Raw genomic sequence first — 27,807 nt, 5'->3', positions numbered from 1 at the left:
TTGGGTATTCTTGAAAATGAGCCAACAACAACTGTTTCTGATTCTGATTCTAATTCAACAACGGCCAGTTTACATTGGCAAGTCGTTGTAAGCAGTGTGCGGTGGTCGTTGGCTAACGGTATTTCCACTCGCGTGTGTGTCTGCTGAGCGCGCGTGTGTGTGTGTGTGCCTGTGTTCGCGTATGTGTGTGAGTGTGTGTAAGTGTCTGCGGGCCTAGCAGAGTGAAAAAAAGGAGAGAGAAAAAAATTAACAACGTAAGCTTTAACAATTGCCTAAAAAACACACACGACAACGACGAGGACGACCAGGACGACCAGGAGGATACACAGGCCCAGTGCTAGTACGTGTAAGTGTGTGGAAAACGATAATTAGATTGACATCCACCAGATCCATCTACTCGGCATACGAAATCCCCGTCACCACCAGCAGCAGCCGCCACCGCAGACGCAGCACAGGTGAGTTGCGGAATTTTTGCCACTGTCCATGACTGCCAGCAATCATCCCCTTTCTCTTTTTCCCCACCCTACCCCCCTTACTCACGATGATGGTGAATATTAGCCAGAGACACCACCAGCACAGTCACACACACACACACACACAACTAAGCATAGGGTCTTTTGTGTTATGTTGCGGGGCTCAAAGGCGACCACAACACATTGAATATTGCACGAACTGAAGCTCAACGGGTCATTAAAGTCTTTGTATTTGCATTTACTTAATTCATAATTCCAAAATTTACTCACGCACGTTTTCGATTAATACGCTGCTTCTATAAATAACACGTAAAAATCGATCTGAACGGAATGCAGTTAACACACACAAATACACGCTTCACTGCACACTCTGCCAAAAAGCAAAACAAGCTTCTTACCCATACAAATTTCCAAATTGTTTAATTTTAACAAATTTCCCAATATGTTTCTTTAGCTGCCGTTTTATCAGAGAGCATAAACAACTTTTTAAGCAAAGCTTTTCACACTTAAAAACTTTATCTAATACCTTAAATCCAATAAATTATTCAAACAGTTCGGTCGTTTCTGTTTTATAATTCCTTTTAAATGCTTCTTGAAATGCATGAGAACTTCATGAGGTAATCGTATTTAATTCTGTTGGGGTTTTACTTTATCAAAGTTTTAAATAAAATCAAAAATTTTTAAGTCGTTCAATTCCAAAGCAAATAATAAATTTTTTGAGGCCAAATTTAAAATACATTTGATGCAAGTCAATAGAATAACTAGTTTGAAGGTAAAAATGAAAAGGTTTAAGTCGTCAAATTCATCCAAATTTTTAATGGTAACAATTTTTAGACATCATATTGCATACTTTAGGGAACGATTTTCTTCTAATTTAAATATAAAACTATTCTATTTAGCATTTTAATCAATATATTTGGTGGCTGAGTGGAACTCCTGTGGGAAATGAAATCTTTATAGTCACTGCCTTATTTTTTGCAGTGTATTCCTACTTGTGGAACAGTGTATATATGTATTTAACCGATTTTCACACACATTTCGCTTTTGCTGTGCATCAAGGAAGCGTCGGAAAGAAAAACTAAATCGCGGCGGCATTCACAAATTGCGTGCCGCCAACTGAGGTAGACGCCTGTGTTGGCCTCTTGCCCCCCCGTCTCTGTCCAATGTCTTGTTCTTGAGAAATTTTAATTTTATTTTTAAAACTTTTATATTTGTGTTTTGTTTGTTGTTTGTTTGTCTCTTTTTTTTTTTGTTTTTGTTGCGTTGGCGCTGGCTCAGAGGCGGCCTTCAAGGTCATTTCATTACATTTTCATTTCGTTTGGCTGCGTTTTGCATTCGTTTTGGTCTCTTTTTTTCGCCTTTTAGTTGCATTATATAATTTGAGATGATAGAGGGAGGACAAGTTCAAGTCCACAATTCTGCGGTTTTTCCTCATGTGTGTGTGTGTGTGTGTGTGAATGTTTTGCCAATAATTTTGCCATTGACAACAGAAGAGACAGAGAGTCAGCGGCGTTTTAGCTTTGTTAGTGTTTACCTTGCCAGTCGGTCGATGTTAATTTTTTTTTTTTAGTTGTTTTTGTTTTGTTGTTGATTATATATTTTTGCATAACAGCAGCAACATCAACTGCGGCGGTAGCAAATAAATGGAAAACTTGTTTATATAGCCAAGGAAAACACAACAAGAGCAACAACAACAACATTAGATGGAAAAGCGCACCCGGCAACAACACGAAAGAATAAAATACAGCGCCATTGGGGCGCACAAATTTCCCCCCCAAATATTGTTGACTAGAGGGAGAGAGAGGGTGGAGTGGAAACAAATTATATGACACACCCTCTGACCCCCCTTTTCCCGTACTACCACCCCCTTGACGCACATAAAGTCAATAAACAACAACAGCAGCAACAACAACAATGAACGGCAGCAATGGAAAAGCAGCCCGTCAGCCGGATTTTATATGGCATTTCCCCCCCAATCCCCCACACCCTCACACCCATTAAACCTAGGCGGGAAAAGATCTTTGTTTCTCCCTTCAGCTATCTCTCTCACTCTCTTTCTCCCTTGCTTAGCTTGCGTAGTTGTCAATGTTGCTTTTCTTTGCTGTCATTCTGTCATTTATTTCGTCATTTATGCAAAAAAAAAAAAAATAAAACGGAAAAAAAGAAAACTTTATTGCTTTTTCTTGTCTTGTAGCTTTCACAGTTCAATCCTAAGGGAAAAGGCTTAAAAAAAAGAACAACAAAAATACATGTGGAAAACATGCAAAAGAAAAAAAAGGCAAGGAAAAAAGCTTGCCAATTAAATGCATGCAAGAAATTTGTGGCACGCATTTCTTATGTTCGCTCTATTGTGTGTTTTTTTTCTTTGGTTTTTTTAATTAAAGTCCAAAGGAGAATAACCAATTATTTGGAGCCCTTTGGGCATTCATATGGCCCTTAGCTTTGAACTAATTTCAGCTTCGCTGATTGCCTGGCATGTAAGATAATTATGCGCAAATTTTGAACCTTTTGAACCAGAAAAGAAACACAAAACGAGTAAGCAAAGAAAACCCAAAAACCTGAGCCTACATCCTTGTTGTTGTTGTTGCTTTCGTTGCTGTTGTTTTGCATGCATGACTGAGTTTTCATTAGTAGCAAGTGCAGCAGTTCAAGGACAACTGACAAAATGAACAATAACCATCAACAAAAACATGGGTTTTAGGTAAATACGTAGGAAACAATTAAGGATCAAAAGCGAATTGCCACATAATGGATAAGCCTAAATGAAAATGCGAATGACAAGAGAAATGCTCATCTAGGCAACAATTTTCTTTCTTTTTTTTGGCGTGGATGGACAACTATGTCATAGTTATAACAATGATGAGTGGAATAGAGGCAGAGGCAAAGACAGAGACAGAGCCAGAGGCCATAACTACCCTGCCCACCGTAACAGTCCATGCAAAAACACACACACACACTCACACAGACACAGACACAGAGGCAGAACGAAGAAAGGCAAAAACAAAATCAACGTCATGTTAAGCTCCTTAAATGCCAACTGCGTACAATGGTGCGTATACGTAATCCCATTTTGGCAGTTTAATTGCAAAAGACAAAAATGGAGTAAAAGAGAGGGAAAGTGAGTGTGTGTGAGAGACAGAGAGAGAGAGCGAAATTGCTTATAGGAATGCTAACTAACATCTAACTAAAGTTTGTTTTGTCTTCTACTGTGCGTGTGTGTGTGTGTGTGTTGCTTCCTTCCACATAATTAACTTTTAATGGCAAAGCCAAAACAAATCCTTGCCACGAGCAAGACCATTGCCTACGTATTAGGGCATAGGGCCTCACCTCAAATGTCCACCAGAGAGTGGGAAATAGTAATAGGGACCTCACCTAGTCTTACCCTTGCATAAATAACTAACTAAATGGGCTTCCATTTCATAAATAAATTTAATTAATGAATTTATGAAATATTATTGCATATATATAATAAATCAACAGTTACCTTAATCACAAAGAATACGTTTTTTGCGTTGGAAATCTTTGCGTATGGAATTAGAGTAAGCCTATATTCATAGCTTCAACTGTAACTGGTCTGGACACCATGACGAATAGTTTTAATAACTCTAAACCATGACTTTTGAAAGTCCTTACTATCTATTGTACCAACACTCAAAAAGGACTGATTGCAGTTGAATTCAATTAATAATGAGTCTGATTTTTGTTAGAAGTTGCATAAAACTTATGAAAAAAATATAAATAAAACTCTAATTCCATGACAATTTTGCGTACACATAATCTAATTTAGATGGAAAGCATAGCTCAAGCTGAATCAACAATTTAATTATTTATTTTAATTGAAGATACTTTCTCTATGTATGAATAATGAAATTTATAAAATTTTGCATTTCATTTTGCACTTAATTGCATTTCATTGCAGAGATGAGAATGCCATAAGAACAACTAATGATTGCATTTCATTGCCAAGGACGAGTTTTGAATGCATATTTCATAAGTCTCGAAGAAGAAATGGACTGACACAATGACAGCTTATCTGACAGCGGTTCAAGTGGTTTTAAGCTCAGCAGAGAAATGAATAAAAATTGAATTTTAAAGGCAAACAGCTGCTGTCTCTCTCTCTGCGTCTCTCTGATTGTCTTGCTTGTCTGTTTTTGAGCCAAGTGGCAAATGTAGCACGTACAGTAACCAAATGGGCAATCCTTTATCCTTGCAATGGAAAATGACAATTGAAAACCAGTTGACGTTTTATCAATGTTTTAGCAGGCGAAGGTTGATAGAAGGATTTTTCTTTTATTTTAGTTTTGGCTGCATTCAATCTCTTCTCTAATCTCTCTGTCTCTCTCGATTCTATTCATGTTCTTGTTGATAGAGTACCCCCGGGGCGTATACGCAATCAAAAATTGTATATCACATGACAAATTCAATCAGACAAAGCACACGATATAATTGAAGTGACTGTGTAGGAGTGCGTGTGCGTGTATGAGTGTGGCTGCGTGTGTGTGTGTGTGCCCGAAGCATTCCAAAGACAAATGTTGATGGGGCTAGACCAAACGCACAAACTCAGTTGAGTTGAGTGCGAGCGAGCGAACGACCAACAGAAGTCAGACCCTGCCGGCAAGTCATATCAATTATTCAAGGATAATTTGAAACATTGTCGTACGGTGAAACAGAATTTTGCACAGGATTTGTTTGTTTGACTTTAGCTACCAGCTGCCCTCCCATCCCGCCATCCCATCTCATTCCTCTGTCTCGTTCTCTGTGTAGGTTTTTAGCCTGAAAACTTTTTGTAAATTATTTAAATGAGCATAAAAGGGAGATGCAAGAGAGCGAGAGAGAGAAAGATGACAGATACGAACCCAGTTGATAAACTTTCTTCTTCTTCACAGTCTGCGTAGCTTTTATTGTTTTAAATTGGAACAAAATGCAAGAGTTGTATGTCCTTTTTTCATCTTTCCATTTTCAGTCATTTGCTAAAAAGCTTTTCTTTTTACGATCCATACGTGGGTGTGTGTTATCTCTCTAAGGGCAAAAACAGTGATAGGACATGTTCGTTTCTGCATACGAGGGTTCAAATAAAAGTTTACTCCGAGCGACCACTTAAGCTGCGTCCTTGTTTATGCACAAATTTCATTACTATGCCACTAATTGGTTGTTTAAATATCATCAAAAGTTTTCCGTTCTTGGTTTAATTTAAATAAAGAAAATAGAGAGACAATTTTCTTTTGATTTTCTACTATGGTAACTATGCATTTACATCGTGAAATATCAAAAACAAAAAAAATTTCCATTTTGTAAGGTGAGATAAAATATAAATTAAAAGGGTTGAAAGCTTTAGAATGGCCCCTCGTAGGACACATGCAATCAGCCGAGCGGGCCACTTAAGCGCCATTACCAATTAGCGTGTCCGTGTCCAAGCCCCACAATGTATGCTTCAAATTATGCTGTTGTATGTAATGCAATTTGTGTGATGGGGTATGAAGGGATAGCAAACATATGTCCACAAATACACAAGCACACACATACAAGCACACTCACACACAAAGGGCCGCAAGGCATGTGTGCGTAAGGCTGATAAGGCAGAGTTTCCTCTCATTCCCATCGTAAATTAGTTATTGGCATGTTATACTAAACGATAATGAAACTCTTTTCCTCTCCCCCCCTCTCGATTTCAGCAACATGTGTGAGGCATAAATCAACATCAACAGGAACAGCAACTTAACTACAACTTATTGGTTTTTCTGTGTGTGTGGATAAACAAAACGGGGAAAAACGAAGATGCATTTACATTTCGAACGGAACACCAATACGAAATGCGACTGCACAATACTCTCGTTATCATGGATGGGAAAAGTACCAGATGACATACCCGAGGTAAGTGTCATTCAATTTTAATGACCCTCTTTCCCCACTGGCCATTTTGTGGCTTGCCAACCAGTTAATATCCTCAATATTAATACAATAAATATCGACAATGTCCATTAAACTGTCCAGCACACTTTAAACAAACTATTAAGAATGCCTGTAAGCCATTAGGCCATAGACAAGAGATCAACCCCATCCTCCTCATCGCCCATCCACTTATCCTCTATCCTTGTGGATGGCTCGTAAATTGACAAATGGAGAGCAACGTTGGGATAAGTGCTTGTAGCACACAAGACCTTCATAGTTAAAACTGACAATTTTCATCTACAGTCTAACCAAAATTCTCAAAAATAAACTCAAAGAAAAGTTGAGGTTAATAAATGGCGGCTTGACGGAAAGTGAGGAGGCGGAAAATGCCAAATAATGGCAAATTTTAGATACAATTGGTCACTTGGGTGCTAAGTTACGCTTAACGATGAACTGGCAGGGCACAAATACCAGGAAGAGTAGGAGAATCGCTTTACGTAATAGTCGGAAAGTCCTCAAAAGTCAATGAACTTCTAACTCATATAGAGGAGCTTCATTTTGTGGAATAATTTTACCCTTTTGGACACATTTTTTTGCCAGTTGTTGTAGGCGTAAACAAATGATAACCTTTTTAGCCAACTAGCTGCTCGACTACTTTATTGCTGGTGCATTTATAATACACACAGAGAATTATGTTTCACACCGGAAGTGAAATTTTCGCCATCCTCTCTGTACAAGGACTATTTATTTTTCATGTCTGGGTCGCCGCCGTGTGAAGGGCGCTGGCACCTTTCAAATGGTATCCTTTGGTAACTGGTGGGCCGAAAATTGATGTAGCTAACGAGCCACATTGTATTAATTTTGGGTTCAAGTTTCAGAGGGGGGAGACTATTTTGTTGGTATTCATTTGGTTGGTCTTAAAATTGATTTTCCCCAAGCCACGAGTGTGGAGGAACCCATAGAGAGAGAGAGAGAGAGAGCGAGAGAGCGGGAGAGTGCCCTTAACTTTTGCAATCATTATGTGAACGAAAGGAGCATTCAATGGGCTCTGGCATAACAAACACCATATAATCCTTTTTATATTGAATATAAAAATCCAATCACGTTTCGTAGTGTCCGCTTCTTCTTCTTCCCGAGGAGCTTTGTTCGCTGCTCTCTTTTGTAGCGCAAAATTAAAGTTAAGTGGGTGCGGCACAGACTCAAGTGGCAGTGTCTTCTTTAGCTTTAGTCCAGCTCTAAGAGATCCACGTGTCCCTCACATGCCTAAGAAATTCCTTAGCTTTCTCTGTCTCTCTTTGTGGGTGTTTGTGTGCTCAATAAACTCGTTTTTGCGATTTATTTAACAGTTTTCAATTTTATTTTCAACACTCGTGTGCGTTTGAGTGTGGTTATGGGCACGTGTCGCTGTTTGCCATGGTCTCCCCCATATCCACTCACCGCCGAAACTTATTCCCCACCCACCCCTATACGTTTGCCATCCATTTTCATTCCGATTCCCGTTCCGATTCCAATGATGAGTCCTTGTGCGTTGCGGCCTCGTTTCTTGTTACGCCTTTGCAGCAATTTACGACTACGATAAGCTCCCCCACAACCCCCTTGTTGTTGCTGCTACTCCCTCCCCCGTCCAAGGTTATGACAGAAATCGTTCGTTTGAGGAATTCTCGACTCAAGTTTTTGATAAATAAGCATTCGTTTGCCCTTCCGCTGGGACTTGCGTCTTCAAAGCGAAAAACCATCTTGGCGGGTAAACTGCATATTAAAACATAAAAAACAAAACTCTTCTTTAAATATTCCCTCAGTGCATTATGTAGAAATATTTTGTTTCATCATCATCAACATGAATCATAATATTTTAACAGTCACTTTGTCATTAATAAAATATTTGATACTAACTTGAAGAGTATTGGCTTTGTTCTTGTCATAAAATATAAACTGAAACTCACTGCGAGGGTTCTTTAGTTGTCTGTCTCTCTCGCTCTGCCTTAGCCTTGGCGATTGTCGCAGCATTTCACATAAATTGACACAACAAATTGACGCACTGACAGCCACAAAGAAGAAGAATGGCCAAAATAAAAAAAAAACTCAAATCGTTAAATGAAATTCGATAGCAGTCACTCCACTTCACTACACTTTGCTCTGCCCCCTCCACTTATGTCCCTCACATGTGGACATGGTTGACACTTTTCCATTCGGTCATGAGGGGGAAAGCCAAATCAAAGCCTCGACACAATCACCAACATTGCATAATGTCATTGTCATTTCTGGGCGTGGCATTTGTGGTAGCGTCTGGCGGCGGTTGTTGGCCATTATGCAAATCTACATGGCGCTCAACTAAATGAAATCTAATGGAAATGTAGTCTATGGCAAATATAGCCAGATGTATATGATTACAGGGTACAAAGGTTACTATAACTGTTACACGTATTATGTAGGCCCAGTCAAGCAGTTTAACCCAGTAAATAAGAGGTCATTTAATAAGAGAAAGAGAAAACTTTCGAGAAGTCTTACAAATTCTCATTCGTAAAATGACCTCCACTCAAATATTCAGCAACTGAGTATTGAATTTTAGTACCGACTTAAGTATATCGACGTATAAAGTCCTTGAATTCAGAGTTCTGGCATACAAAATAATGCTTTTAAAATGAGTCACGCTCTCAATTGCAGTTTTTTCGCTGCTTGAATTTGTGTGTTTGTCATCTGAGTTCACTTTTTAAATAATATTCAACTGGTCGATGCAAGTTACTCTGATTGTTTTATTTTATTTTACATACGTACAAAACCAAAATGTGAATGGCATTTGTGGCTAGGATGTTGGCTAGAGAGACATCTTCTGAAGTGTGTACTTTGCATATTTATGGGGCTTGCTAAAAAGTATGCTACAATTTTTACTCCTGCCATTCATGCTTTTCGTTTACAGTGGCAATTTCATACTTATATCTGAAATGGCTCCTTGGCGTTGGCGTTTATACAACTTTTAATAATGCAAATAAATGGCAAAAACGTAAAGCGAAAGCAAAGAAAGAAACAAAAACAAAAAGTCCAACTGCCGAGAGCTCAGCTGAAGATGACTGCTGATCCTTCTTAAGCGAAATGCTTCGCTTAGCGTAATTAACTTGGTATCTGTTCAGAAAAAGTCGTTGGCCGTGCGATGGTTGGGCGCGTTGGGTTTAACATCATTAATATGTCCAGCTTGCCTGCTGACGTTGGACAATTCTCTGTTTTTATTTTCGCGTGCACTCTCTTTTAATTTTTTTGTATTCTTTTGAGCAGTAAAAGATAATTGAGTTCTTTTCAATCTTTGTGCGAACGAATGACGGGCAAACAGACAGAGAGAGAGAGGCTGCTTACTGACCACAAAAACCACTTGGCCATAGCCCTTGGGCTAGTCGTCGTCTGGCTAATTATGTGCACTAGACTGTGCTTTATGGTTCGCGTATTTTTATGCCATTTTCACCATTCGACCCTTCAGTTTGCTTGCGTGGCGGTGGGGGAAGGGTGGTTAGTTAGTTAGTTAGTTATTTGTGCCCATAAAATTGCGAAGCTACAAAAATGAGCTTATATCATTTGTGCGCTGGGCCTCTATCCAAAAGGACGAAAACTTTTCCAAGCCACCCTAAAAGTATGCATCAAAATAAATACACAAAACTCATTTACCCAGGCGAAGCAACACATATTATGAGCAGGAGAGAAGAGAAGAGACACAACCAACATGCTCACGCGTAATAAATGTGTTACGTGCTTTTCCTCCACTACCGCTGCCCCCCTCACCCCCTTTCTGCACCCACTCAGTTGCTGTTTAAGCTTATTTAAGCAGAGTTTTTGTTACGCTTGTTGAACAGGTGCCGATTACAAGTGCCAATTTTACCGCTGCTGGCAGTTAATTGAAAACTTTTTAATTGTTTCCCCAGCAGCGGCAGCGGCAGCAGCAGTGAAAATATCTTGAAATGTATTTGGCTTAGTTCTTTGGGCCTCCATGGGTTACACAGGGTGTGATTTATGGGCCCCATGCCTTTAGCTTTGCCTGCCGCTGACAGTTTCAATTAAACAACAGCTTATGCTCTATAGCTTCTGGCGTCCAGAGTCCTTTTCTTCGCCCCATCCACTGACTCTCTTGTGCTCTCTACTCAATGCGATTGAGTCTGCACTTTGTTTTGTTTGTTCTTGGCTCCAGCTCCTCCATACACTGACCATTGGCCGCATCAGTTCAATCATCTAACGTTCTTTCTCTCGCTCGCTCTTTCTCTCTCCCTCCCCGTGTCGAGGACTCTTTACACTTGGTTGACTTGGCTGTGGCTTTCAGTTGTGTCATTGATTGGTTTACCCAGCATTTTGTTTGTTAGCATTGGGCTTCAAGCTTTTGTCGTTTACGTCCACGTTGTTATTTGTGGTTTGTGTGTTTTTTCTCTCCGCCCACCGACCACCGACCACTGGCTAACCACTTTTCTATTCAATTGTTGCATACTGGAATCAATCAATCAATTATGCAACTGGCCAGCCATTGTTATTGCATAATCCACAAAAAGAAACAGAAACTTTCCCAATACATTTCATGAACTTTTAAACTCTATAAGAATTTCCGTTAAGAAAAACTTCAAATTAATCTTGAAATTTTACTTTTACTTTGTTTTGTGGCTTAAATTCTTAAAAGGAAGAACTTTGAAAAAGTTGTAATATTTCGTCTCTTATCTCTTGTATGTATGTTCAATAAATCTTATCAATAAATTTGCAGTCAGATAAAGTTTTTGAAAGTCGTTTGCTTTGAAGGCCAGCTATTACTTTTTGCCTCGTTTTCGTCCTCCTGCTGGCGCTCCTTTTTGCTCATTTTTTTTTTGTAGTTGGAAAGAGTTTTCCAAGTTTACTATGAGCAAACTTCAATGGTTTTTTTCTTTTTTTCTCAATTATTTTCTTTGAATTTTCTTCAGCTTTCACTTCAAGTCAGCAGGCTGCATTATGTTTCAATGGAAATATATATATATATGTGGGGGGTGGGTTTCCTGGGGTTCCACTATGTAGGAGGATGTCAGTTGCCATGCCAGCAGCTGCTCCATGCTCCATTTGTCAACGCAGGACTCAAGTACAACAAATACATATGCAATTATATGAAAAGCATTTCAGAAGGCAGAGACTTTCACAGTTTTATGTCTGTAACAAAAGATGAGCTGCACTTGAGCATGCTAAAATGCGTTATTAAGTGCATAAATATGCAATGTGCAACCTCTGCCCCTCAACACACACACACACACACACACACACCACATGAGCACTTGCACTCGGAAAGACTCAGGTGAGTTGCCTTTGGAAATTTAATAAAATGTAAATGTAAAATGCAGCAGCAAAACCCAGACAAATGCCCCACATGTCACGCCCCCTTTATGCCATTGTTACCCCACATCTTTGCCACCCTTTCCTCTCTCCCAGACATACACGCTAATGAGTTGAGTTTTGTCTCGGTCTCGCCACACAAAGAAATATTGGTAAGGGTTGTGTGTGTATGCCGACAATGAGCATTCTATGAATTATGCAGACAGAAAGAGAGTGGGGAAGAGAGAGAGAAACGAGGCTGAGATGCACACATCCTCCCATCCACACACACAAACATGCATGACAACCTCCCCCTCCTCCTCCATCAGTTCAAATTGTGCTAATGGCAAACACGAGAATACTTTTTAATTATTTTAAATGCAAATGTGCAAATAAACTAAGCAAAGAAACCAAAAAAATAAAGGCAACAAATGTGGAGAAAAAAAAGAAACGGAAAATCGATACAACTTTTTTGGGTTGGCATTAAAAAGGATCAAAAGGTGGAACACGTGCGGCCTGCCGGGAGGCGAAACACACACTCGTACACACATACTTGTATGTACATGTGTAAGCCAAAGCCAGAGCCATAAAAGTTGCCATTGCCATTGCCTTGGCTTTGACAAGGCAAGAATAAAAAATACAGAAAAAAAAAAACTGACTGAAGAAAAACGTTACGAAAAGAAAATTCAAACAACAGTCCATCCTACCACCGCCCCCTGTCTGCCCCTTAACTCTCACCACCATCACTTTATGCTGTCTGAACTGAATTGGATGGTTGGATGGGGATTGGGTGATGGGTTATGGGGTCTAGCCAAGCCTTTCACACCTACGCGTGCTTGGCACAAGTGGCAAAATGTTGTTACGTGAGCATTAAACCATATTTTAAGTTATTAAGTTATTGACAAAAGCACACGTCACCCTTTCTCGTTGCCCTTCTGCCCTGCCCTGTCTCTTTCTGTCTTTCTCTTCCTCTGCCTTATGACTGTCAACCGTTGCCAAGCCAAAGAGGACACGACACTTGTTTTCGTGTGTATGTTGTGTGTGTGTGCTGCTGCTTATCCCCATATTGTTTACAATGCCACGCCCAGTTATACTCACTCACACACACACACACGAACACCACAGAGGAGACACCAGATACACTCGTACACTCGTATAATGCCTGAATTATATGTCTGAGCATAAAAACAACTAAGAAATTTCATCCTACCGACTTTTATATACTCTGAACTAATAAATATATATTCCTAAAAGATCAAAACCTTTATCTAGGCTCTTGACATTCCATTCTTATCGAACATTATCAGGATTATAAATTTCTATTCTTTAAGTTAGATGCCCGCTTTACGAGTTTAATATTCCTCAACTTTGACTACAGACACACACACAAATGTGTTGAGTAAACTTCGGACAGACTTCGGCCATACGCATAAAAAGAAAATTTTCAATTTGGCCCAAGCTGCTGCTTCTGCCACAGGCGGCTTTTCATAGTCTGGGACCAAATTGTTACTCGTTTCATCTGATGGGAACTGCTGCAAATGTTTGGCTCTGTGTTAAATTTTTTGTTCAACTTCAGTTGTAAATTAAACATAAATATTGTTATATAAGCTGGCCCCTAAGGGAAGCTATCACATGCACACACACACATACAAATGTACATGAATATCTTTATATATATAATAGAAAGCAACTTTAGCTTCATCTTTATATTCAGTTTTGACTCAGACTGGACCCAGCCCTCCCTCTACCGTGCTTAAACTTGTTTCGTCTTTTACTTTTCTGACTTTGACATTTTGTTGTTGCATACTTCCAGGCGACTTCTGGAATTCATGACTCGTTTGTCTGTGTGTGTGTGTGTTCTCACAGGTAGCACACAGCATTTTTATATTGCTTTGTAGCGCTGCAAATGACATCAAACAAAGCAACATAGCTCACAGCCAGACATATGTATGTATATTATTACAATTCCTGGACCAATGCCGAGAGCATATTGCTAGATAAATTGCATTTTGGCATCACACAAAAGGCAGAAGTGTAACTGAAATTGCATTTCTCATTCCATCTTTTTGTACAAATATACAAAATTTGAAACACTCATTGGACTTGTTGATGACAGGGTTTGACCCTTAATTGCATTTGTTTCTATACGTATTTCTAAAATTTAAATAACTATTTCCAATTAAATAGTTGACCATTTTTGTGTAAATACTTTTGGGATAGAAGCGCAATTAATATGTAAAATAATAATTTTACCATACATATTTAATTTGTTAGCGTTTATTAAGGCGAAAATGTTTTATCAATTGAAATAAAATACTCACCTCTGTGTTATTCAGGTCTATCGGCCGGTGAAAATTATTTGATAGATTATGACCTTAGTTTGTCACTGGAGAGGCGAAAGGAAGAGTAAGTCACTCACTTTCTCCCTCTAACCGACTGCTGGTATTTTTGACACTTTCTTATACTACAGCACATGTAATTTCTTCTTCTTATATGCGTAAACGTGAGGAAGAAAGAGAGTGGACTGTCGTCTTACATATTTTTCTAATCTCTTTGAACTTACCACCTTACATGTTGATTAAAATTTAAGAGTTTTAATAATTGCTTTATGTACATACATACATCTCTATATATTAGTTAAAAAGTAACTCTGTCAAAGACAAAGAATAAGCCTAATAAATTAAAACTTAAAATTCACTTACCTTACTGCCTTCTTTCCTGTTGAATATCTTTCCAACATTGTTTTGCAATTCAAATTACATGGATTTCGATCACTTCACTCTCACACATTTGAAAAAACAAAATAAAAACAGCATTCCAATACAAGCTCAGCTTTGATCACACACATACACACACACCAACACGGATGGCCAGCGGAGTCTCGAAATTTACCGTGGCCATCTTCTTTTCACAAAACAAAATATTGCTATTTCTTGAAAAACAAAGAAACAAAATCAATGCGGATACCATCATTTGAAAGCTGCTTGCTTTAATTTTAAAAAATTACAACTTATCTTCACTCCAAAAAATAATTTACAAGGAGATGCGGCAAATGACAAACTAAAACTGACAGAGTTGCCAGATCTATAAAACTAGTTCTGATCGAGCTTAGCCAAGCCGCTAACTTTAGCTTGAAGCTAACAGTGCTCTGATATGTCGTTAATAGAGTTTTAGCCGTAAAAATTCAAATTTTCAATTCAACTCAATTAAGATAAACATCTGAAATATTTTTAAACGGAACGCATTCACAAAGAATTCTGGTAGCTTATGATATAATTTTTGGCCTTAAAGATTATTGTTGTACGTTAAACTTTCGCTCTAAGTACTATACACCGATAATATTTAATAGGCAAACATTAAACTTGAACGTGCGGATTAAGTAATGGGAATATTTTCCATAATATTTATTTAAAATCGACCAACCCATCCCAGATTGCAGCTGTTTGCTGGCCCACTATATGCGAGGCCCATAAATTTTCTAAACAAAAGACACATTTGGGTGCTGTGTGGCTTAATGTCCAGGCAAATAAACAACACACTCCGAGTCAGTAGCAAGAGTAGCAGCAGGGGGGGAAAGGAGTGGCAGACAAGGAGGTGAGATGAAGAGAAACTGTCGTCAGTTTGGTTTTCCACTTTTGTTTCTCGTTTCTTTCGTTACTTTATATCTCTTTCTTTTCAGCCTTCCTTCTCTTTTTCCGTCTTTGTTGGCAATGCCAAATCAACCACCGCCAACGCAGATAATTTGCCACAGGGAGTTAAGTTGGCCAGGACGATCAAGGGTGGGTGCGTGTGTGAGTGTGTGTGTGTGTGTGTATGGGTCAGGGGCTAAACCCAACGCCCTGACCTACTTTTACGGAAACTTTTTTTTTCTTTTTCTTTCAATTTGTTAGTCATGTCGTCAGTGGGCGAATGAGTGAGTGAGTGTGTGTAAATAGGAGAGAAAATTATTTATTCCATAAAATACAAATACCAAGAATGTTGCACTAACGTCTACTCATAAAGCTTTCAATTTCTCTTTAACTAACCGCCAAGATAGAGTATGGGCTGTGCCGTCTCTATCGTATGTACAATGCATATATCTATTTAGTTGTCTATGTTGTGCAGGATTAACAAAAACAGGCCAACAAATGCCCCAAACCCCAAGTCTAATTGCGGCAACGCCGCATTTGACTCATCTTTGGCTTCTCCAACATCCTGACTGACTTGAATAAATTCCATATCTTCGGGACGAATGCGTCGGGTTACTCCATCATCATCATCGTCATCTTCATCGAAATTCTCCTCATCCATGGGAAAGGCCGGCGGAGTTGTAGACTTGCCCATCAACAAGGCCAACTGGATACGCTGCATGGGCGTAAGTAGGGGCTTCTCTATTGGTTCCTTGGCTCGCTGCCAGTGTGGTGGTGGCAGGAAGGGTTCATAGCTGGGGGGAACCTCATTGGGACGATAACCATAGACAAACATTTGCACAAACAGTGAAGTCGTCTTGAAATCGCTTACAATGGCCTTCAGCGTATTGTTCGAATAATGACTATATTCCGCCACAGGAGCCATATAGTCAGGTGACGTTGATTGTTGTGTATTGAAATGCTGCATGATAAGATACAGTCGACTCAAAGAACGAATTCTTAATTAATTTCATTTCATTCATGGTACTCACATCGAATATGACAAACTTGACATAAGTTATAGATTCACTATCAATGTAGTAAAAGATCACCGAGTGATTGGTCGGCGCTTTGGACGAATCGGCCGATGTTTGATATGTCTCGTACACCAATCGATCGTCTAAAGTTAAACATTTGGTTATTGTTAAATTAATCGAAGTAATGTTTACTTACCCTTTTGCCTACGTCCAATTTCAATTATTTTATCTGATTTTTCATTGGGTTGATATTCATCTTCATCGGATTTCTCGGCCAAAGTGTTCAGCGATAATTCGGTATTGGTATAATCATCATCGTAATCATCCTGATTAGAGTCCATTTCAACGAAAGAATTCAATTCATCGTAGTCGGGCAATAGTTCACCCTCAAATTGTTGATCACGATTTATGAATAGCGATGGATTCATATGTTCTTTCGTATCGTTTAGGCCAAATATCATAATTGTTACATTGAAGCCAGGTGGAGGATTTGCTCGATCTGTTATTGTTGCTTTTGTTGTTGTATTGCCATTATAACCAGTCACCACACCGACAATCAATTGATTGATATAGCTAAATTTTACCTCTGCCAAAATGTTCTGCACAACCCAAAAGGAGAAGCAATAACAAAAATTTAATTAAATCAGTTAATTTTTGTTGTTGTTGTTGTTGTTTTTCTTGCCGTTGTTTGTTTTTCCAATTACTTGGCAAGTCTTTCGACTCATTGGAGCATATACGCAGACCAAACCGATTGGCTGACATGCATGAGTGACTGACTGCCTATGACTATAGCCAATCTATCAACAATCCTCCCATCCAGAGCACACTTTGCATAAATTCTTCTTCTACAGAGTCACCCGCTGTGTGTGAGAGTGAATGTGTGTGTGTGTGTGTTCTACCCTCATGTAACAAATTGAAAATGCATTTTCGAAATTGCAAAATTTTTGCCAAAACACGTTCTCAAATATATTATTAGCTGAATATTCATTTGGTTTAATAAGCCTTCTTGCCAAGTTTTTCATAGGTTTTTTGTTGTTGTTTTTTGTTGTTTCTGTCATTCAATTATCATGCCATATGTCCATATATATATATATATATATATACATTTGGAAATTGTTACGTTTACGAGCAGCCAATTTTGAGGGCAATGCAAGGAATCTACCAGAAATATGGACATGACTATAAAATATGTTTGCGGCATATGCCACAAATATATATACATATATATCTGTACTATATATACTCTCTGACCGAAAGTTGTTGTCCCCTGCAAATGACGACAAAATAAAAAACAAAACCAACTAAAATTCGTTTCTATTTTGGTCTAAGAATATGCGCAAAAAAAATAAGGAAAACAAATATGTACACGAAAAAATCACATTATGTTGAGTGCTTCGACTTGGTTTTACCCTGACACAAACAATCTATACACAAGCGCATCTTTATTGGATATAACTCTCAGCTCAGTTAGTCCTGCTGATGCAAATTAATTTTAATCATTTCAAACTTAGTATACCCCCATTTCTTAGTCCATTTGAGTAAGGGGTATCTAAATGCCATCATAAGGGATCACAGAACTCACTTCCTTGGACACAATTTCGATATAAGTAATTGGTTCGGCAATCTCATATTGAAACGTCACACTGGGCTGTTCATTTAAGCCAGCGGGACGTGAGTGTTGGACATCCTTGAGAAGCAATTGATCCTCAGGTAACCGATTACCGACGCCAAACATACTTCTGGCCTCCACACTGCATTGCTGCAGTAGGAACAGACAGTTCAATAGACAAACAACTTTTGTATACATTTTGTCAAACATTCAAGACATACAAAACATTTTCTATTTTAAAAAAAGAAATTGAACACGCCGCGGCAAACGAACATTGGCAACTGAATTCTGAAATCGGCGAATGGCTTTGGGCTCTCTCCAAGTGCTGACTGATCGCTGTACAGAGTATGTAGATATATTCATCTCCCAAGCAGCGAGAGAGAAAGAGAGCGAGAGTGACTGTGAGAAAGGGTGGGAGTGGAAGAGAATCTCACAGAATCTCTGCATTTTGAATTTTGTTACTATTTGGTTTTTATGTATTGTACTTGACCCCAAATAGTTGATATTGAGCAACCCAAGAGCATTCATCCGGTCATTCAGTCAGTCAATCGTTTGTTTGTTTATCCAGCCATCATGCGTCCATCCAATTTTTTGTCAACGACCCCGAAAATACATAAAAATCATGCCGCCCCCGATTTCGTCCGCCCAGGGTCTTCCCCTTCTTAAAGCAAACAAACAAGCACAACCTTTTCGCATTGCGTTTAAAATTGGCCACACGAAAAATTATTAAAAATAGCTCAGCAAAGTAGAACTGAATAGAAAATAAATCTTTGTCAGCCAAATGAAGGGTATAATGAAATTTTGCCATACAATTCCTCAGAAAAATATCATTCAAAAACTGTTGAAACTTTTTCGATTTGTTTATAAACAAACGAAATGTCGAAAAGCACAAGAGATTGCTTCTATTTCATTGTCGATTACTTTTCAAAGTCAATAAACCAATTTTAAATGTGTATTTACTTAGTTACATAGAAAGGGGATAAAAAGTTGTCCAATAAGATAAACAACTTTTAAGTAATTTTGTTTATGAATTGAAATGACTTCATCTGAATGAACAACAAAAAAAAAACTATCACAAAATAGACTAAAGTGAAATATAAAGATTTTTTAGGGTATAGACGATTCGCTAATACTTTGGATATTGGAATTTTTATTGTTGTCGTCGCCTGATGAACTTTTGTTGAATAAATATTTAATTCATTAAATGTTAATTCGTATTAGTTGTGCTGTTCATTTGTCAGATCCTGGCCGACATTCTGTGGGGGCAATGAATGGATAGATAATAGTTTGTTCGAGGGGGACACAAGGATATGCATAATGAATTTCAATTATGGTTAATGCACTCGAACAGGAAAGAGAGAGAGGAAAGAGAGATTAGCTAAAAATTTGTGCATTAAAAATTGCTTTCATTTAAATGCGTTTAAACAATTTGTATGCACGTGTATGTGTGTGTGTGTTTGTGGGCTTAAACATTTGAAATGGAACATGGCAATGCAGTTTTTGGGCTTGTGCCCCCATAATTTATGGTATCATGTTGTGCGCACTTCTGATTACCATCTCGCTGTATGCCACAAATTGTTGTGTGCGTCTTTGTCTGTGTGTGTGTGTATGCATTTTGCGCAACTATGCAACAAATTTTGTGGAATTGCAATTGCTTTAAGCCTCGTTATACAAGCCAGAGCAATGCCCGTCGGATGTTGTTGGCAGTCAAAGCAATTTCCGAATTGCACACGGACGAATGGTGGCACAATGTTGACAGGATGTCAACGTGGCAAGCAGTTAACAAGTTGCAAATAGCACTAACTAGAAGAAGCTGCAATCTGCCAGTCACCAGCTACTTTAATATCATCTGACCAAAGACATGGCCTAGCCTCAGTCCCAGTCAACGTCTCTTTTCACCTCTTGTTCTCCTCGTCACATTGATGTTGGCTTTCTTGTGGTTGTTGTTGTTGTTATCTAAATGAAATTACAGCATTTTGAAAATTGAATTGGTAATTCAAATTGACTTTAAGGCCAATTGTAGATTCCAACAATTTCAATAATTATTCATTTGCATTTCTTGCCCATATTTGCATTCGTTAATGCACTTTAACACGGTCTGTCATTAGAGAAATTGCTTTATATCAAATTCCCTCTATAATTTAACTAGATTTTCATTCTTTTTTTTCAAGTACATTGATAACAGCAGCTTCATATATTATTAAAGTATCTAAGAGATACATTCCTGAAGCGTATTTAAAGAGAATTTTTAATAAATAAATGTTGACGTTTACTTCGAATATTTCCTCTTTTTGTGGATATGTACTTCCTGCATCAGAGTTTACGCTCTATTTAGGGTAATATTTCCATTTCAATATTATTATTGAACGTCTGACTGCAATCAATTTTTGCATGCATGTTTTATTATGTATTGTAAACAATTGGAATATACGTTTCGTACGCCCCATAAAGTGCATTTTTAGTCGTGCTACTTATTAAATTGAAAAGAGCTAAAGAAAATTGTAAAATATATATATTCCGATGACTGTGCGAGCTGTTTTTCAAGTATTTCAAGTGTTTATTTTAGCCAAAAGGCAACGTTTTCATCGTTTTTGGATGGCCTCAAGTGGCCAAATGAAAGGTTAATAACACTTTACACAAAGAAAACTCTGCATTGCATATTCTTAACTCAACTCGAAATGTTCTCGAAATTTTCTTGCAATTCTTAGGGAGAAGAAGGATTGGGGAGGCGCCCATAATGAGACAATCAATGGCCTGTCCTAGCCAATTGACATTGGGTCCGCCGCAGGCCAGTCTAACCAATTATATAATTGAATTTGCCATTGCAAAGCGGCAACATCACCGCCATTATCATCAACGACAACAACAACATCAACATATTGCACATCAATCAGGCTAATAAAGCAATTAACTTGTCCCAATGTCCATGTGATGATGGGTCATACATCCATTCTGTATATGGCTAAAATGCTCCACTGCCCGGACAAACGGAAATTACAAATTTTGCTGCGTTGCTTGTTGCTGTTTTTTGCTGGCGTTGCGGGGATTTTTAATTTATGCCCCACAAATTGGATTTGGCGTTGAAAATGCCCATTTGGCTTAGCTGGGATTAGCTGAAATAGCTTTAAAATAAAAAAACGCGTAAGGTAAAAAATAAGGAAAACGAAAACACAAACAATAAGGTAAAGCATAAAAGCGCTTTGAAAAATCTCTGTTAAATGAAATGAATTTTGCTTATCGCCTGCAACGCAGAAATGTAGGCTACACTTTATGTGCCGCTTGAAGGCTTGAAAAAGAATCGTCAAAGCTGCCAATTGAAAGGAAACTTTGCTTAAACTGAAACTGCGGTTGAGTGCCACTGCCAGTGGCAGTTGCCAACCGCAGCTGAAGCTGCAGATGATAAACAGTCAAAGAGTGCCGATTAAGAGCCACAGAGAGGACGAGACGAGAGAGATAGAAATGAGAAAAAGCTGCAAAGAAAAGGAAATGAACGACAAGTGGCCACAAGCATCCACTCGAAGCGGTAATACCATTTAGTTCTTGTGGCTCATGTCAGTACATGTGATTCGCTGATGATGGCATAATGCAAAAAGTGTGTAGACTTTCACCTTGAAGAGAAGTTAGAGATGCAATCAACAATGAACGCTAACCTAAACTTGTCGATTCGATTTGCTAATTATTGCAATCTTCTTCACTTAATTATTATTCCGCTGGGTGTTTCATTCCGATCATGATGTAAGCTGCATAAACAAATTAAAAAGACGTGAAGGAGAATAATCAGACTTGCGTACACGAGTGCTGCAATGGCCCTTTGTTACCCAATTCAACTATGAGATAATGTCTATTAGGGTGAGAGAGAGAGAAAGGTTTTCCTGTTTTTGTATAAGCAATTTTTGTTTAAATTTCCGGATTACTCTCAAACGCCTAGAATGTTTACTCCGTCGCCTCGTGTCGTGGAGTCAGCCAAGGGGTTGAGTGGGGGGAGAAACAGGCATAGGCAAAACGTCGATTGTGGCAAATGGGTTTCAATTGAGCTGACTTTGAGCTCAGCGCCTTGGTCTCTCGGTCTTTGGTAATCCATTTTACAAGTTTTTAGCAGCCAATTGAGTTGGAATTGGCGCCCGCTTAGGCTTTCTGCCAAAGAGCTGGCAACATCTGTGGACACACAAACCCATGCACATGCACACAGAGTGAAATCCCATCATCGACAGTACTCATCGGCCATTTTGCCATTTTTTTCCATTGCAGGATGAAGGCTGGAAACTGAATCGAACCAACTATTATCAGGAGGGATGGCTGGCCACAGGCAACATACGTGGCATTGTGGGCGTAACATTTACCACCTCACATTGCCGCAAGAATATGGACTATCCATTGAGGACCAACTACAATTTGCGTGGCCATCGATCGGATGTAAGTGGATTTGCTGAAAGAAATGGGATTGGTTTGTTCATTTTCTCTCGTCTCTTCTAGGTCATCCTGGTCAAGTGGAATGAGCCGTATCAAAAGTTAGCCTCCTGCGATAGTTCTGGCATTATATTTGTGTGGATCAAATACGAGGGTCGTTGGTCCATAGAGCTGATCAATGATCGGAATACGCCAGTGACGCATTTCTCGTGGTCTCACGATGGTCGAATGGCCTTGATTTGCTATCAGGATGGCTTTGTGCTGGTCGGTTCGGTGGCTGGCCAACGTTATTGGTCATCTATGCTGAACTTGGAGTCGACAATCACGTGCGGCATATGGACACCGGACGATCAGCAGGTGTATTTCGGCACCACGCAGGGCCAGGTGATCGTAATGGATGTGCACGGGGCAATGGTATCTCAGGTGCAGCTGTCCAATGATGTGCCCATCACATCGATGGCCTGGTCCTGTGAGAAATTCAAAATGGAGGAGGGCGAAGAGACCGAACCCGGTGTAACAAATGCGGCCAAACGTTCCTTTGTGTTGGCCGTTAGCTTTCAGAATGGATTTATCTATTTGATAAAGTCGTTTGACGACGTTTCACCCGCACATATCAACACCTGCCTTAATGGCGCCCTCGGCATGGTCATGGAATGGAGCAATTCCCGCGAACTGCTCGCTGTGGCCGGCACCCAGCGCACCGGAATGGATCATCATCATCTAAATGGAGACCCACCACCGAATAGCAGCAGCAGCAGCAACGGCAACACCAATGGCAACACCAACAACAGTAGCTACAACAACATGGTCAAATTCTATACGGAGACGGGCATGTGTCTGTATCAGGCTCATATACCCTGCAGCAATGCCACTGTATCGGCCATCACGTGGGGCCACAATGATAAGCGCCTGTTTATAGCAACGGGAACACAAGTCCACATAGCCTGGGTATCGCGGCGGGTGGCCTCATTGCAGTTACTCTGTCGCCTGGAAATTCAGGCCAGTGTGGGCTCCGAGACGCTATTGCCTCTGTTGCCATTGCCTTCTAGGATTAAGTCTCTAATTGGCAATCTGTTTGCTCAAACGATACGAGTGAGTGGAAATGGTTTAGAGTGATATTCTTACCCTAATTGGAATCTTGTTTTTTGCAGTGCTGTGTACCTGATCTGAAGTCATTGCGTGATTTTGTCTCGCGTCCTCCACTCTGCTCTACGCGTCTGCACTGCACAATGATACGGCACGATGATGATTCCAATCTAAGTTCAGGCACCTGTTACACCTTGTATTTGGAGTATCTGGGCGGACTGGTGCCTCTACTCAAGGGCAAACGCACCTCAAAGATACGTCCGGAATTTGTCATTTTCGATCCGCAAGTGAATGGTGAGTCAGTCAGCCAGTCGGTTCATTGGAATCCTAATGGAATCTTTGCCTTTCTTGCAGATGCTCCTTTGTATTATCAATACTCTGGAGAGGGTAAGAGCTCTTCGGGCTCCAGTCAATCTACCACAACTGGGAATAGTGGACGCACAGACTCTTCGGACAGTGATTTCGAGGAGCGTTCCCGGTTCGGCTCGCCACGAACGCCGCGTAAGAAGAGAGTGCGTCCCAAGCGACGTAATCAAGGAGGAGACCGTATGAACTCGTCGGCGGGAGATCCCGATAGTCTGGATGAGCTGGCCTATGTGGACACTTTGCCCGAGGTAAGTGGCAACCAGGAGGCCGAGAGTCGCCACAATTTCTTATCCAATTTTCATTGCATTTCGTTTTGTTGCGCTCTCTAAAGCAGGAAGTCAAACTGGTGGAGGTCACCTCGAATATATGGGGAACCAAATTCAAAATTCATGGACTTGCCAAAACCGTCCCAGCCAATTTAGGCCAAGTAACATATAAGACGTCCCTACTGCATTTGCAGCCGCGTCAGATGACGCTGGTAATCACCGAGCTGCGAGACGATTTTCCACCTGGTCCCGATCCCACATTTAATCCGAACATCTTCTCCGAGGACGAAGACGAGGCCCAGCAGCATCAACAGCAGCAGCTGCCACACCAGGACGTTCCACAGGTGAATGTGACCACAACTCAGGATACATCGGGGCCAGTGATGAGTGGCCTGAAGCCACCCATTATGCCTCAACGCCGTTTGACCGATGGCCCCGGATCGGCTCCATTGATAGCTCCAATGTCACCGCGTCCCAATCGTCTATTGGCTCGCCACAAGAACTCACTGACTGTGAATGGGACAGATCGTTCCAACTCTGGTGGTAGTTCGGGTTCCTGTTCATTGGCCCGTGCTGAAAGCTATGACGATGACTCCTCCAATGAATCTCAAGACGCTGTTGCAGCAGCAGGAGGAGTAGCTGGAGCAGCAGCCTCATCCACCACTGTCCTGCTTCACCAGGCTCCATCGAATGGTGGAGCGGGTCCAAGTTGTAGCAAGACAATCACCCGACCCAAGACCATTAGCAGTTTCAAGAACAGCTACAGCCGCTCCAGTTCGAACTCTAGTTGCCAGTCTCGTCATGCCATCTCCCCGCTCTACTGCGATGGAGCTGTACCCACACTGCAGTCCCCCAAGAATGCTGTGGCTCCGTCGGACATCATTTTCGAAAGGCCGGCCGTGCCGGCTGCTGGTCAGACCACTCTCATGTCTTACTCCAGCAATGCAGATTATGCCAACAATGTGGTCCAGGTGAAGAATGCTCTCATGTCGGAGCCCATACGTTCGGCGAATAGTCATGTTAATCCTGTGCCGCTTAATCTCAACCTCAATCTGGAACGCATGGATGCCAGGGTGAAATGCATGGCGGCAGCTGCCGCCGCCGCCGCTGCTCCTACTGCATCCACATCCAAGCGACGGGATATGCTCTACATTGACGAGGAGACACAATCACCCACGACCAACAGCACCAGCATGAAACGTACTCCGACTGTTGTGTCCATAGCTCCAGCTCTGCCCGATTCCATTACGCGCAGTTGTAGTGTCGGCTACCTGGACTCAGTGGCCATCACACCCTCCGATGAGGCCTTATCCGCCCTCCGCAAAGATGCCCCCAATAAGCGTCTGATTCTTGTGGACAAGCGTCGCAATCGCCGCAAGCGCCAGCAATTGGAGGACGCCAAGGGACGTGGACATGTGAAATTGCAGCAGACGGGGAAATCGAAAAGCCTCGACTCCTGTGACCTGCTGGCCCTCGCCCAAACCAAATTGTCCAGCAAGGAGCACGAGCAGGTGGTAAAGAAACTCCAAGAGATCTCCGATAGCAGTGCGTGTAGTAGTGCGGCCAACACTCTGTGCTTTAAGTGCCGCAACAACATGAATCCGAGTAGTGCCTGCAAGCGCTGTCAGCCAACATCTGGCTTGGATGAGATTACCTCTGCCACAGTTGTTGTGGAATCTGTCAAATCAGAGTCCAAGGAATCACCTGCCGCCGCTGCCACACCCATCAAATCAACGCCAAAGAAACGTTTCGATGTGATCACTAGCTTTACAGATTCCCCCCTCTTCACGCGGAAACATCGCTTTGGCTATGGACGCAGCAGCAAGGAGACGGCGAGTGGCACAGAGAATTCAACACCCTTGCTGGGCAGAAAGCAGGACAATGGCTTTAGTTTTGTCAAACAGCTGTCCGAAGTGCGTTGGCGACGCAAAGAAGCAACCCCAGCGACAACGGCGACTGCCATCAATGGAACTAGCAGCACCTTGGAGAGGCAGCCAACAGAAGTAGCCACATCTGCAGCAGCTTGCGGCACAGTGGAAGCAACACCCGTGGAGGCCAAGGCATCTGTTTCCCTGCACACACAGGTAAGATCCTCTTGTCCCTTCCACTTCCCGGTAGCCACCATCTCTCGATGACTTTTCTTGCAGGCTCTAACCACATTGGAGAACATTATTAGTCGTCTGCGCGATTTGGATGAAGGTCGTTTGACCCCGCCGTCGACGCCACAACGTTTGCCCCGCAGTTCACCAGCCTCGCCAGCGGCCAGCAAGAAGAACAAACGCCAGCAGAGCAACTCACCCATTCGGCATATACTCAACTCCCCGCTTCTCAATCGACGTCAACGCAAGAAACCGAGCATTATCGAGAGCTCCGACGATGAGGGAGGCAATCAGACGAATGGCTCTGGCGAAGATCTTAACAATGCGGGCAACGGCAAGCAATATCGTGATCTGGAGACATTCCAAAAGGCCCAGCTGCGTCAGAAGGTAGGAGGTCTTATCTCGCGAAATTCTCAACTAAAACTCCCTCTCTTATCGCAAATTAACAGCTGAAACGTGGAAAGATCGAACCGAATGGCAGTGCCAGCTGCACCAATCCGGCGCCAGTGCGACGTGAATTCGTTATGCACAACAAGGCCCCCATGTGGAATGAGATGAGTCAGGTATATCAATTGGACTTTGGCGGACGTGTGACCCAAGAGTCGGCCAAGAACTTTCAAATTGAGTTTCGGGGCAAGCAGGTAACAGATCAAACAAACTTTTCCATCTATGTATAGTCCCTTTTAAAATTGTTTCTTTTTGTCATAAGGTTATGCAATTTGGTCGCATCGATGGCAATGCCTATACGTTGGATTTCCAGTATCCTTTCTCCGCCCTGCAAGCCTTTGCCGTGGCTCTGGCCAATGTCACTCAACGTCTGAAATAAACAAATGCGAAAGACATATGCGATATATATATACATATGTATGTGTGTGTGTGCTAACTGTATAATTATATTGTATCTGCCAGATACTAATATATATATCTATATATATTGTGCAGCAAATTTTTGTTTGCTTTTTTGGCCTACATACACATATATTTTTTATACCACAAGAAAGCAGGATGCAATTAATCAGGATAAAGACGCGTGAAGGGAGGAGAGGCTTGTTTTTTTTATAATTTGTATATAATGTGTATATGTATTGTGGTTTCTAAAATACCGTATACCACCAAAATCACCAAAAATAACAACAACAACAAAAAAACTTACAACAAACTTACAGTCCGATCCATTTTTTGTGCAATATTTGTAATGACAAGTTTTTTTCGTGGCGGATAATGAGACGACGTCGACGTCGACGATTGTGTGTAGAAGATATTAGTTTAAGCATCAGAGATCAGATCGGTCAATAGACGATTTTTAAAACAAAACAAAAAACTAGTTTGTATCTACATTGATGATGATGATCAGATGATGAGCAGCCTTTTTTGCCTATGATAGAGAGCTTCGTTTTCGCTTTACTCGATATTTAAGTGCAATAATTATAGTAATTCCTTTCGTTAAAACTTTTTAGATGTAAGTAAAAACCATTTCCAAACAACAATTAAACTGCTATAGCAAGGATAATTATATAATTACTTAATGCTAGCATATTTTTTATATACATACATAATGCAAAAAACAAAATACAGAAAACCAAAAATTAAATCATATTGTGAACTAATTGAATGTGAATGTTAACAAATACCAAAAAAACACTCGAATCGATAGTGAGAAAATACA

General features: G+C 40.6%; 2 protein-coding genes across 3 annotated transcripts; one reads left to right on the top strand and one right to left on the bottom strand.

Moving 5' to 3' along the window:
- Window positions 1-73: 73 nt before the first annotated feature.
- Window positions 74-27,807, top strand: LOC6647206 (tubby-related protein 4). Of its 2 annotated transcripts, none has more exons than XM_023178814.2 (10): window positions 74-455; window positions 6,146-6,344; window positions 22,166-22,330; window positions 22,391-23,416; window positions 23,476-23,704; window positions 23,765-24,024; window positions 24,111-26,126; window positions 26,190-26,528; window positions 26,591-26,782; window positions 26,851-27,807. In XM_023178814.2, the coding sequence occupies exons 2-10, from the start codon at window positions 6,249-6,251 to the stop codon at window positions 26,965-26,967; spliced, it is 4,440 nt and encodes a 1,479-aa protein (XP_023034582.1). In that variant the 5' UTR covers window positions 74-455; window positions 6,146-6,248; the 3' UTR covers window positions 26,968-27,807. The 2 variants fall into 2 exon arrangements, with proteins under 2 accessions (XP_023034582.1, XP_023034581.1); XM_023178813.2 differs by having other exon boundaries at window positions 24,108-26,126.
- Window positions 15,592-18,196, bottom strand: LOC6647205. Its single transcript, XM_002069848.4, has 4 exons — window positions 17,891-18,196; window positions 16,505-16,907; window positions 16,324-16,451; window positions 15,592-16,253 (listed from the first exon to the last, which is right to left on the bottom strand). Exons 1-4 carry the CDS (start codon window positions 18,125-18,127, stop codon window positions 15,747-15,749), a joined length of 1,275 nt encoding a protein of 424 aa, XP_002069884.2. The 5' UTR covers window positions 18,128-18,196; the 3' UTR covers window positions 15,592-15,746.

This window comes from Drosophila willistoni, chromosome 3R (genome assembly GCF_018902025.1).
Source record: "Drosophila willistoni isolate 14030-0811.24 chromosome 3R, UCI_dwil_1.1, whole genome shotgun sequence".
Classification (NCBI taxonomy): domain Eukaryota; kingdom Metazoa; phylum Arthropoda; class Insecta; order Diptera; family Drosophilidae; genus Drosophila; species Drosophila willistoni.
This window is presented reverse-complemented; position numbering and strand designations above follow the sequence as displayed.

Bases quoted from the DNA above. Each gene is read 5' to 3' on its own strand.
- LOC6647206 (XM_023178813.2), top strand. From the start codon at position 6,249: ATGCATTTACATTTCGAACGGAACACCAATACGAAATGCGACTGCACA. The intron at 22,331-22,390 runs GTAAGTGGATTT...CGTCTCTTCTAG, and splicing joins TGCGTGGCCATCGATCGGAT to GTCATCCTGGTCAAGTGGAA. The intron at 26,529-26,590 runs GTAGGAGGTCTT...GCAAATTAACAG, and splicing joins AGGCCCAGCTGCGTCAGAAG to CTGAAACGTGGAAAGATCGA.
- LOC6647205 (XM_002069848.4), bottom strand. From the start codon at position 18,127: ATGTTTGACAAAATGTATACAAAAGTTGTTTGTCTATTGAACTGTCTG. The intron at 16,908-17,890 runs GTGAGTTCTGTG...TGGGTTGTGCAG, and splicing joins TCGAAATTGTGTCCAAGGAA to AACATTTTGGCAGAGGTAAA. The intron at 16,452-16,504 runs GTAAGTAAACAT...GTTTAACTTTAG, and splicing joins AATTGGACGTAGGCAAAAGG to ACGATCGATTGGTGTACGAG.